Raw genomic sequence first — 12,200 nt, forward strand, 5'->3', positions numbered from 1 at the left:
ATGAAGTCAGTCTTTGTGGTTCTAGAGGTTCTGTTACCTCCGTATCATTTTAAACCATCTTCTGTGGTTGGTGATCTTGGTCTTTGCCCTGATCCTAGGGTGGCACCTAGGATAGCATCTTTCTTTGTGCTTCCAAAAGCCCTGTTCCGTTACAATTTTCTCTGCCGGACCTTTGGGACTGGGGATCCTGGTTATTGTGCAGGTCATAGTTCAAACCCTAAACTAGGGCTTTTTTTTTTTTTTTTTGGTCCCAAGATGTATACCGTCTGGTCGTAGTTCTAGCAGCCAGTCAACTATAAATCACGATCTTGGCTTTTGGACCTACCAAAGGGTGCCGAGACTTCTGGTTGTGTCTTGTCGTTAGCTGGTAAGGTAGGTTAATCTGCTCTGAGGTCAGGATGTTCAGATTTTCCTCATTGTCAGGAAATCATGTTAGAGTTGGCCCTTGTTGTTGACCCCGCAGTATTAAGGCAGTCCCGGCTGGGATTTGTTTCTTGCCACTGTTGTGAGGAACTGTGCCGTTTCTATGTCTGGGATCCAGGGTTCAAGGCTGGATGAATGGTATCTGATCACCTGAGGTCTAAGTTGATTCCACATGACATATATTCAAGGTAGGAGATATCCCTGTTTTGTAAACAACTATGAGTTCCCATCTCTAGTAGACAAGAGCTCTTTTTTTTTATATGTAAGATTTCCCCTTTATTTGGTGTGCCTTTGCAGGGGGAAGTGGTGCTACATTATAATGTCTGTGTATTTGTGGGTGGACAGAGGGGATAACAGAAACAGGTCACATACCCAAAAGCGAGGAAAAGAAAAAAAAAAGGAAATAAAAATGTATGCGCTCACAAATGTATATGTAGGACAAACATTTAAAAAATAAATTAATTAATTAAAAAAAAATAAAAAAATTAAAAAAAAATTTAAGGTGAGTTAGTGAGGTTTTTTAAGGGACCAAAGTGGTGCAAAAGACTACCTTACATTTGGGGGAGAGTAGGTAAAGAGGTGGTGTATTACCAGTCTTATGCCTATGTTGGAGGTACAGTTTTTCCCATTGTCTTTTGGGTGTTTCCTGTGGTGTGTGGGTTCCCAGGCATCTTCCTATCCCACCCCCTGACCTTCTTCAGATTGGTAAAAATTTGTGGCAGATATGCATTTTAGTATAAGAGTCTGAGAATCATCCACATCTCTGAGAAGACTGTTTGCCATGCCTGTGGCTCCAGGCAACATACTCCTCTCTCCTCCTCTGCTTTTCCAGAGAAAATTCTTTTTTTTTTTTTTTTTTTTGGTTTTTGGGCCACACCCGTTTGACGCTCAGGGGTTACTCCTGGCTATGTGCTCAGAAATCGCCCCTGGCTTGGGGGGACCATATGGGACGCCGGGGGATCGAACCGCGGTCCATTCCTTGGTAGCGCTTACAAGGCAGACACCTTATCTCCAGCGCCACCTTCCCGGCCCCCAGAGAAAATTCTTAAAAGAAGTATGCCCATGCATCTTCTGGGAATCAATTCATGGAATAGAAGCTTCCTAGGCTAGTAATAGGGCTTAGTTGTGGAAATACTGCATTCAGGGTACCTTCCACTCTGGAATAAAAACTGGTTGTTTTGCAGACTGAAGAGTGCTATTTACTAGCAATATGTTCCTTAGAAAACCACCTAGCTTTTTAGGATTATGTTCTCTTTGTAAATTGTGGCTGCGAATAGTAATATCTCACAGTATTGTGGTATCATGAAGGTAGTGCATGTAACATGGTTAGCACAGAATCAGGGACTCAAAAGGCTTTTATGAATCGACTAGATAGTTTAGGCCAGAAACATAATTCATGGCAAATAATAACTGCATCATGAAATAGCTATTTAAAAAAGGGGGGGGGGATATAAAATGAGCACATATTCCAAGTACTATCTGAAGTTTCAGGAAAGTTAGTCAACAAAGTTCTTGGCTTCATAAAATTTACCTTCAAATGAGAGGACAAACACAAATGAAGTAAAGAAAAATCATTTCAGGCAAAGGTAAATACCATAAAGAGAAAGTAAGGGTGGTTAACAATGTTATGGAACAGTCCAGAAAACTTGCTGTAGATCTACAAAGATCTTGAATGGTTAGGAACCAGCCACTTGAGTAGAAGGAATAGCAAGCATGCATGTCTTGACTTAAAGCAAGGAAAGGCTCAGTTCATTGGGTGTATTCAGACTAATAAATTGACCAAAAGGTTGAATTTCTATAGGATCTGAATCTTTCTGGGAGCAAAAGTTTTTTCTAATTACAACTTTTTGCAAACCCACTTGTTCCTTATCAAAGAATTCTTTGAGGGGTATCATTTTATTTATTTCTTTGTAATCGGCACACACACAAAAAAAAGTCACTCAGGCTCAGATGATAATGAGTTGAAAGGATCTTTGGCATCTCCTGGGTATTAAACAACAAAAGTCTAAAGAATCCTGCTTTCAGAATAGACAATGCCTAATAAAACAGCCTGGGACAATTCCTGCCAGCACTTTTCTTGCCCTTTGGAACTTACAAAAACTTACTATTAGCTGTTTAATTCCAGTTGCACGCTTAAGTTTTCATTTTTTCAGTTGTTCCTCAAATAAGTCCAGTTTATCTACCTCTCTGTTTTGCATTTCCAAAAAAGCTTTCAAATTTGCATTCTGCAGTACATTCCTTCCCCTCTCAGTGGAGGTCCTGTGTGGTATGTGACACACATTGAGAAAGAAACACAGCAAACTGAAGCACAGTTGCTTGTGAAGTTTTCCATCACTGGTGTGAGGTTAACTTTTAATTGACAAGCTCCGTTTCCCCATCTGAGAGCTATTTTAACATTCACCCATTAATATCCACCAAAGACACAAAATACTAGCAGTGATCTAAGTTTGCTGAAGATGCTGAACATACTCTATTAAATCAGGCAGGGCTTTGTAGATGTCCTCGTCATTAATGCTTTCTTCAGTTGGGAAGGGCCTAGGAAGAAGGGGAAGAAAAGATAAATAAGCAACAGCTGGAGTGAGTATTTTTTATAAAATGTCCATCCCAAAAGATAGTACAGCAGAAGGTCCCCTGAGTACCACCAGAAGTGAACTCTGAGTAAGAGTAAACCCTGAGAACCACCAAGTGTGATCACCACACAAAGAAGAGTGTTTAATCACTTCTGCAAAGTGGTCAGATCAGACACCATATCCAATATCAAAGTACCAGGTCTGCACTGGTGTCCGGGTTTTCCACCAGGAAGCCATAGTACAAACCACCAGATCACTCATGGCCATTATACCTATCCCTAAAGTGAGGATCAGATAGGGATACAGATGTGTTGCTCTGATGACCCTCCAGCACACCTACAGATGCGCCCCACAGTGCATACTGCAGCTCCCCAGCTCACAAAACAAATGCAACCTGTATGTTCTTACCTTCAGCCCAATCTTTAGGGAATCAAATCTGACAAGTAACATGGTAACAGGCATCCTCTCAGTTTACCAGTTGAGATGAAATTATGAGAAGACAAAATTAACGTGTCCATTATTATTGACTCTGCTATGCTTTGCTGTTCAGATTTTAAAGTGTAAAAACTGCATTTCTAAATACTCTTCTTATTTGGCAAATGAATCAGCTAGGACTGAGCGAGAGAAAAATGCACTTCCTGTCCCTTGTTCAAAATTCACTTTAATATTTTGCTTATCCCAAGCTACAGGCTTCTTTTATTCTTGTCTCATGCTGCCATGAAAAATTTTTGTTATATAAAAATAATGTATTATATTTAAAAATTGTTACATTATTTTACTTTTTTTGTTTTGTTTTGTTTTGGGTCACACCTGGCAGCGCCCAGGGGTTACTCATGGCTCTATGCTCAGAAATCACTCCTGGCAGGCTCGGGGGACCATATGGGATGCCAGGATTCGAACCAACATCCTTCTGCATGCAAGGCCAAAGCTCTACCTCCATGCTATTTCTCCGGCCCCTGTTTTACATTTTTAATAAAAATTATAGCATTTATACTTAACATTCTAAAAGCTTTAGTCTTACACGAAACTAGTATGTTTCATACAACTAAAGAGATCCCTCAAATAACAAATAAGCACTGAATAACCATATCTGTTTCTTGAAGAATCATATTTCTACACTGGATTGTGAATTAATTTATTATTGAGACATTTAAGGCACATGTATTTGTAATATATGAGATAGAGAGACAGCTTAAAAGGCTGGAGTGAAGTTCTTGTATGCACCAGCTATTGAGTTCAACCCCCAGCAGTTTGCATGACCCCAAAAACACAAAGTGTGGGCCAATGGCAGAGCCTGAACATCTGTAGGTGCACCCCTGGTGCCCCCCTAGACCTTCTGCAGGGTCCTAGCACTCACTGCTAGGTCTTAAGATCTGTAGTAGCTCTATCACCCTATGATCACTTCTTGGAGGGTCCCAGAAAAAGAGTCAAAAGCAAAACATTCAAAATCTTAAAAAAATTAACATAGATACATTTTTATAATGCTCTTATATAAATGGAATTTTTTAAAGATAACAAAAAGAAATATTATATGTACCTTCAAAATAAAAATAGATCTAAAAGGCTGAACATTGCTGTTTCAAAACCTAATATTTACCTATAACTGCATCAAACTTTATATAGGCATGAAAAGGTAATGGTCTACTTTTTTTGGTTTGGGGAGTACTTTAGGAAGTGATACACCTAGTGCTTCTCAAAGCTTATTCCTGGCAGTGCTGGAGGACCATATGAGATTCTGGGGATTAAACGAGAGTTGGGCATGTGCAAAACAAACACCCTACCCACTTGTGCTGTTACTCCAACCCCAGTAATCATTTACTGAAGTGCAAATACAAAGGTGACATTGGTCCAGCCTACACTGGAAAGCTGCCAAACTCCCATTCTTAGAAAGGCTCTGCAGCATCCACACTGAAGTTTTCTCTCTCTGCTCTGCACCCAGGAAGGGCTATGGCTCTAGAATATGCTTGTATTCTCTCCCTTAGAACCTGAATGTACTAAACAGAAAAAATAGAAGCAACGAAGAAAGAGACCAAATCTCAGAACCCCATAACAGCAAAAAGCATGATGTCCTGAAGACACAAGATTAAAAGCAAAACTCATTCCATTTTCAGAGGCCTGGCCAAATAAGGGCTGAAATTGCTTTTGTTTTTAATGGTGCTAATACCCCCACTTTCTGGCTGGTTTAACTTGAATATGTATTATTATACAGAGAAAAGGCCTAACCTAATATACATACATAATGCCCTAGTGCTTGTTGAGTGCATGGTCTCTGGTTGCAAGGAGATAATATAACTTAAACAATTCCCTTCCAAGTTTTTATTTAATACATAATTCTCAATATACATGCTGATACACATAATTTTAATACTTATGTGTTTATCTCTTAAACCCTAAAAAGTTAAAAGTTAATGTTAAGTTTTATAGGAAATAAATGTACTCCAACAAATTTAAAATGCCTATTTATTTAAGTATCTTTATTTGTCTGGATGAATCACAAATTTACAAATTTTAAAGAAAAAATTTAAAAGTATTTTGTCAGCGACCATCACTAAGGAATTGAGACTGATGTTCATCCCTTGTGTCTTACTCAACTTGAAGAGCATGTCCTTTCTTGTTCGGTTTCCAAAGTGTTTTGGTCACTTATATGCCAGGATTTCTGCATGAATGCTACATCATCCTTGTCTGCACAGTGCCTTGCAAATAGCAACCATTACCAAACAGTCATTACATGAAACAGGATGAGTCCTCTGAACAGAAAAACAAGCTTACCTGATTCCTGTGGCCAATGCTGTAGGTGAGCGAGAAAGTCGTGATAAAGTTTCTATAACCTTAAGGGAGGAAAAAAGAAAAGTGTTACTTTTAAATGTGTTTTAAAAAACATTTGTATTATAATGCTCTAAAAATAACAGCAACAGTAAAAAAAAATGCAGATCCATCAAAGAAGTACAAACAGAGGACAGAGACAGTACAGGGTTAAGGAACTTGCTCTGTATGTGGAAGACTCTGTTTCAATTCCCAGCATAATGTCTGGTCTCCCAGAGCATCACCAGGAATGGGAAAATTCTCTGAGCACAGAGCCAGGAATAAGCTCTGAGCACCACTGAGTGTGGCCCCCAAAATCCTACCACCACCACCACCAAAACAAAACAAAACAAAACATGTGAGGTGAAATATTTCCCTGGTTTTATTGTAAACTGTGATCTCAACAGTCACTCCTTTTGTATAACTTGTGTACAGTTGCATATTTATAAGAATTCATTTTCTAGTATTTTCTCACAACCACAACTCTTCATAGCCCAGTGTCTCCAAAACTGCTATTTGGGCTTTTCACATGTTTTCACATGCCACAAGGGGGCACCAGAGTATAGTATATTACTTTAGTCCTGCACAAACATTTCTGAACATCAAGATGAAATGAACTCCTTATTTTGAAGTGTTATTTATTTACTATTAAGTAATAAAGCACAACAGAGATAAAAATTCAGCATATTAGAGCAATGAAAGGGTAAACTATAGCACATTGAAAGTAAATCTACAGACTATCAGTTTTGCATCTATCATCTTGCACAGTGAGCCTATCCATTAAGTTTAGCCAAAGCAAACAGAGCCTTTTAGTCAATGCTGTGTTTTTAGAACAGTGTGTATTTTTTTTTGAAACCAATGTGAATTACAAGTCTTTCACAGTTATATTTCAGTTATATAGTGACGGTGAATTAGAACTGTTCTCACAACCAGTGTTGACCTCCCTCCACCATAGTTCCCAGCAAGCGTCCAATTCCTCCAAACTTAGCCCCCAAGACTGCTAGTGTAACAAGTCAATTTTATGTATAACCTGGTATAATTTGGGTCTCTTGGTTCTACTGTCGTTGACATTGGCTTGGGTATTTAGGGCTCATCAGTTTTTATTTCCACTCTATGCTCCTGAGACTTGCTTGAGCCCTGGGTCCCACCCACATTTTTTTTCTCCTTTTCTCAGTTTGTAGAAAGACATATAAATGTGAGGCAGAGCAAGATGATTCATGTTCTATGGTTCTGTAAAAACTGGGGGGCCCTATCTAGAAGCTATAAGTATAAATAAAATTTTAAAAAATAAAGAAAAAAAGGAGGGTGCAGATATGGCAAGTTTTTTGTTTGTTTTGTTTTGCTTTTCTTTTTCATACATACAGTAAATGTTGGGGGAAGTTAGAAAGAACATTTCATTGACCTAAGAGATACAGGGTGTCTCTACCTTTGAAGCAAACTATCATGAGACTGACTTCAGCTCCAGATATGTTCATTGTGAAACACAAGGTCTTTCTTTATGGTCCCAGGAAAAGTTCTGCTTAGTTGTAGTTGTCAAAGTCAGTCTTCTGTAATTATAGATCATGTTTTTTTCACAGATGCTAGGGTGAAACCTAGAATAAAGTCTTCCTTAATAGACCCAGGAAAAGTTCTGCTCAGTAGTGATTGTTGTTGTCAGGCTTCTTTAATAAGTGATCTTGGTTTTTGTACAGATCCTAAGACCCAGGGTCTTCTGATTTCATTTCACCATTAGTTGATGAGATAGGAAAAGTGGTTGCTGCTTTCTTGTTGTTAGAGTGTCATCTGAATCTACCCTGGTGCAAGTTGGTGCCAGAGCAGTATTAAGACCTCCCTGGGGGCAGTTTGATTCCTAGTACTGGTACAGGAAACTGTGCCAATTCTATGACTGGGATCTGAGGATCGGGGTTGGATGGTCTATGTCCAATTCTATGAAGTCTAAGTCAAGTCCCCATAACAATTGTAGAAAAGTGTGTATTGTCAACAATATGTAAGCCACTATGATCAAAATAAAAATTATATTTAAAAAAAAGAAAAGTGTGTATTCTATAAAATGTAGAGTTTGGGAATTGACAACTATGCAAACTCACACCAAATTCTATTGCCATTAAAATCATTCTTTAAGATATTTGACAAATAAAAATATTCCTTAGGGGGCCAAAGAGATAGCATGGCGGTAAGGTGTTTGCCTTGCATGCAGAAAGACGGTGGTTCAAATACCAGCATCCCTGAGCCTGCCAGGGTCCCCTGAGTCTGCCAGGAGCGATTTCTGAGCATAGAGCCAGGAGTACCCCCTCAGTGCTGCCGGGTGTAACCCAAAAATAAAAAAAAATACATAAATCAAAATAAAAGAAATTTAAAAAATATTCCTTAGGACTGTTAGAAGTTGATTGACTTGAAATAATTTTTTAAATTTCCTCAGAAACAATAAGGGCAATTTAGGAACATATGAACATGTTCCCTATGGAAAAGTCCCAGAGAAAAAGTGACTAGATAACATATTCTCACAACCAGCCACCATATCTGGAGTAGAGATTATCTCTCTCTCTCACTTTTTCTCACACTGTGTGTGAAGAACAGAGTGAACTAATACAGAAATATTAATGCTGGGGATAAATAAGATTCACAATGGGAGAGGTGAATAAATTATTTGTGTCCTGCTTTAGAAAGAGAGGTTTATAAAATCTATAAAGAATCAAGGAGTGTATTGCAAGGGGGCTGTGTGGTGTAGATCAAAACTGCCATTTTTTTTTTTAGCCAACTCACAGATGGAGACACTGTGTGGTTGGTGAATAGAGGAAAAACATAAAGCAGAAGAGCATGAATAGGATGCTCTGTTACCAGGTGAGCTTGGGATATAGCTGCCTTAGCACGAGTTATCCTAAATTTTTTTGTTCCAAATATTTCAATAGAGTCTATGTTTCTGTTGTCAAAATGAAGCAATTCAGTAATTCATAAAAACTGCTTTTTGCCTTCTCTCTAAAAGAAGCCACAGTTACTTTGCTGTAATTCTTGAATTTTCTTCATCCTTTCTTTATTGTTAGTGTAAGTAATATATCCCGATATGTAGATTTTCTACAATAAGTCTCTGTTGAACCTGAAAGTTACATTCAACATCAATATCTATGTTGTTTCAATGTTGTATAACATTCTGCTGTGGATGTGTGTGTATGAGGCCATTTTTCCAGTCAATGATGGTTTTCAACAGGGTGCTACTTAGAACAAAATTGCAATTGCTATCCTTAATAGTTATCTGAAGTTTATTTGAAAAAAGAAAGATTCTTAGATGGAGATGACTCTGTCAAAAGGTGTCACTGGTTTTTTAAGAACTTTCATGAAGGGGGCACAATGGATAGGACATTTGCCTTGCACATGACTGAATGGGGCTTGATTCCCCCAGCATCCCTTATGCTACCCCAAGCCTATCAGAAATAAGTTCTAAGTCCAGAGCCAGTAATAACACCTAAGTATCACTGGGTGTGGCCAAAAAACCCAAAATAGTTATAATAGAATAAGTTGCATAAATTTACATGTCCAAAAAAGGGTATGGGAAAACCTAACAAGGCATTGTAAAGACCTCCCTATGTGTCTTTCTGTTCAACCATGGAAAATATCTTTAGGATATAGTAATCAAACTGTCTTTTCACTGCTGTAATCCCATAATCATACACATACATACACACAAAAATGTTTTTCAAACAAGTGAATGACTAATACTTACCTGGCAAAACTGTTGTAAGGATTAAGGATAATATGTGGAGAGATTTGTAAAGAATTTAGAGTGGTCCAAGTGAAGAATAAATAATTGAAGAAGGAAGCATTATGAAAATCAAGTGCTAAATATGAAAGTTATTTATCTTCTCAAATTTAGAGAGAACATAGTAGCAACCTTCCAAATTTTTACTAGACTGATAGTTTTTATTTTGTTAAAATCCTTGATATTTTCTTTAATTCTTTTGTCGGCTTAAAATACAAGAAAAAAAATTTAATCAGTGGCATAATTGTACATAAAGCTACCCTTTGTATCTATTCTCTTCATTGAGAACTTCTGGCACAGTTTCTCTCTCTGCTTATTGAGCACATTAGAGCTATTGATATTGTTAATTGGTAATTAAAGCAAACCATCCATGCAAAAGCCATGTGTTATAGCTTCTTTTAAGGTCCCAAGCTAAGAAATCCACAGCCAGAGATAGTAACTGGAGAGAACCATGGAGACAGCACACAGGTCTTCCCAAAAATTGCTAATGAATTATGGAATTTAGGAGAGATTTATCTCCCTACCCTGAAAGAAGGGCTACAACCATGATTCCTAAACAAGGAGTTGGACTGAATAGGAGTTTCAGGAGAAGAAATACGGACAAGAAGGTTGGTTTTACAAGAACAAGAATTTGACTTCAGCCTTGAGTTCCGGCATTATAGTCACACAGCTGAATGTTACCATAGAGTCTTTCATATCCAGGATAGAAAGCAGAACCTTGATTCCTATAGGCTTAGAGCTTTCAGGAAAAAAAACCATGCTCCAGAAGACATAACTGGAAGAATGGTGTTGGATATGCTGGGTTGAATAACCCAGGAAGGCGCAAGGGCTGTTCAAATCAAAGTAGCCTGACATTGGGAAACACTAGGCTCCAGATTTCCTGATAATGAGACTTCATAAAAAGCCCACCAGATGGTTAAGTTTCATACTAACAATATATTTCATCTTAACTCTTCTAGAAAAATCAATAAAACTCATTATCTTAATTTTCTCTGCAACCCTAATTTCACACAGTAAATTTCACACTGTAGTTTAATGTCATTTCTAGTAACACATTTTGATCTTTTCTTAAATACCTGGTGGCTGCTTTGAGTGTTCTATGATACTGTGAATAATATCTTAAGTATCGCCTCTCTAGGAAACAAACAAAGCAGAATAGCCTGTTAAGATGAACATAATGCGAATATTATGCACCATGGGAAGTGAATCAAAATTGTTCACAAGAGTCAAGAATCTATATCAGTTGGATGAATCCAAGTTACCATATGTGCAGGGCTTAATAATAGAAATGAAAAAACTAAACTGTACTCAGTTATTCAGCAACTGCTGCCTCATCTCAGCTTCTGATAGCTAAGACTTTTCTCTCAACTGAATGAGAGGAATCCCAGGAGCCTTGTCAGGTTTTCTGAAAAATAGATTATATAGTACATAAAGTAATCAACAGAGAAATTAGAGATAAATGATAGCTGATCCCTGCCATGCGCCTTGGCACACTGGAGCCATTTTGAAAAGCCACTGCTTATTTGCATGCTGCAGCTGTGAACCACCCTGCCTAGAACAGCTCCTGAGGGCATGACATCTGAAGTGAACTAGCCATGCAGACAAGGGCAGAGCCAAAGGTGTGCAACTGCTCCATTTTGTTTTGCAGCCTAACACATCTTCTAGACAATGATCCCCAGCCCAACACACAGAAACCTTCAAACTACAATTGTGACAATGGGAAAACAATGCAGACAAACACAATGCATAGAGAATGAAGATGGCAGCTCTGATGACCCAAAAAATGCCAACCACTTATTTATCCTCTCAGATTAGGAGTTTAGAGAAGAAATATAGAGGATGTTCACAGAACTCAAGGATTCGGTTCAAGGACTGAACTGAACGAACCAGAAATAAGAACTAAGAGGATATAAAAATAGAAATGAAAAAACTCCAAACTGAAATAACAGAATTGAAAAACTTAGTGAAATGAAAACCTCCCTGCAAAGCCTCTCCAACAGAGTAACAGCAGCTGAGGACCAAATCAGTGAGCTGGAAGATGGGGTATATAATGACTCCATACAACAGAAGAAATCGGAAAAGAGCCTTACAGCAAACAATCAGACAATGGAAAAATTACTCAAAGAATGTGAACAGATGAAAATACAAGTCTTTGATAAACTCAACAGAAATGACATAAAAATCATTGGAGTCCCAGAAATCAAGAAAGAAATTCCCCAGAAAGAATCAACAGTCAAGGACTTCATTGCAGAGAAACTCCCAGAGCTAAAGACTGCATGCAAACAAATCCTGCATGCCCGAAGAGTACCAGCTAAAAGAGATCCAAAGAAAAGTACCCCAAGACACATACTACTAACATTGATGAATCTCACAGATAGGGATAGAATACTGAAAGCAGCAAGATCTAAAGGGAAATTACATTCAAAGGAGCATGCCTAAGATTTACAGCAGACCTGTCACAGGAAACTCTCAAGGCCAGAAGGCAGTGGTGGGATATAGTGACAACACTCAGTGAAATGAATACTTCATATAGAATACTATACCCAGTTAGACTCACTTTCAACTTGGAAGGAAGTATACATAGCTTCACAGATAAACAACAGCTAAGGAACTTTAAAGACTCAAAACCAGCCTAAAAAGACAAATTGAGG

General features: G+C 38.1%; 1 protein-coding gene across 1 annotated transcript in view; it reads right to left on the bottom strand.

The window, feature by feature from the left end:
- VAV3 (vav guanine nucleotide exchange factor 3) overlaps positions 1 to 12,200 on the bottom strand; it is a 358,886-nt gene that overhangs the window by 218,760 nt on the left and 127,926 nt on the right. The window contains 2 exon segments of the mRNA XM_049765842.1: positions 2,893 to 2,958; positions 5,763 to 5,821. Coding sequence (XP_049621799.1) covers positions 2,893 to 2,958; positions 5,763 to 5,821 — 125 coding nt within the window.

The sequence above is a fragment of the Suncus etruscus genome, chromosome 19, assembly GCF_024139225.1.
Source record: "Suncus etruscus isolate mSunEtr1 chromosome 19, mSunEtr1.pri.cur, whole genome shotgun sequence".
Classification (NCBI taxonomy): Eukaryota; Metazoa; Chordata; class Mammalia; order Eulipotyphla; family Soricidae; genus Suncus; species Suncus etruscus.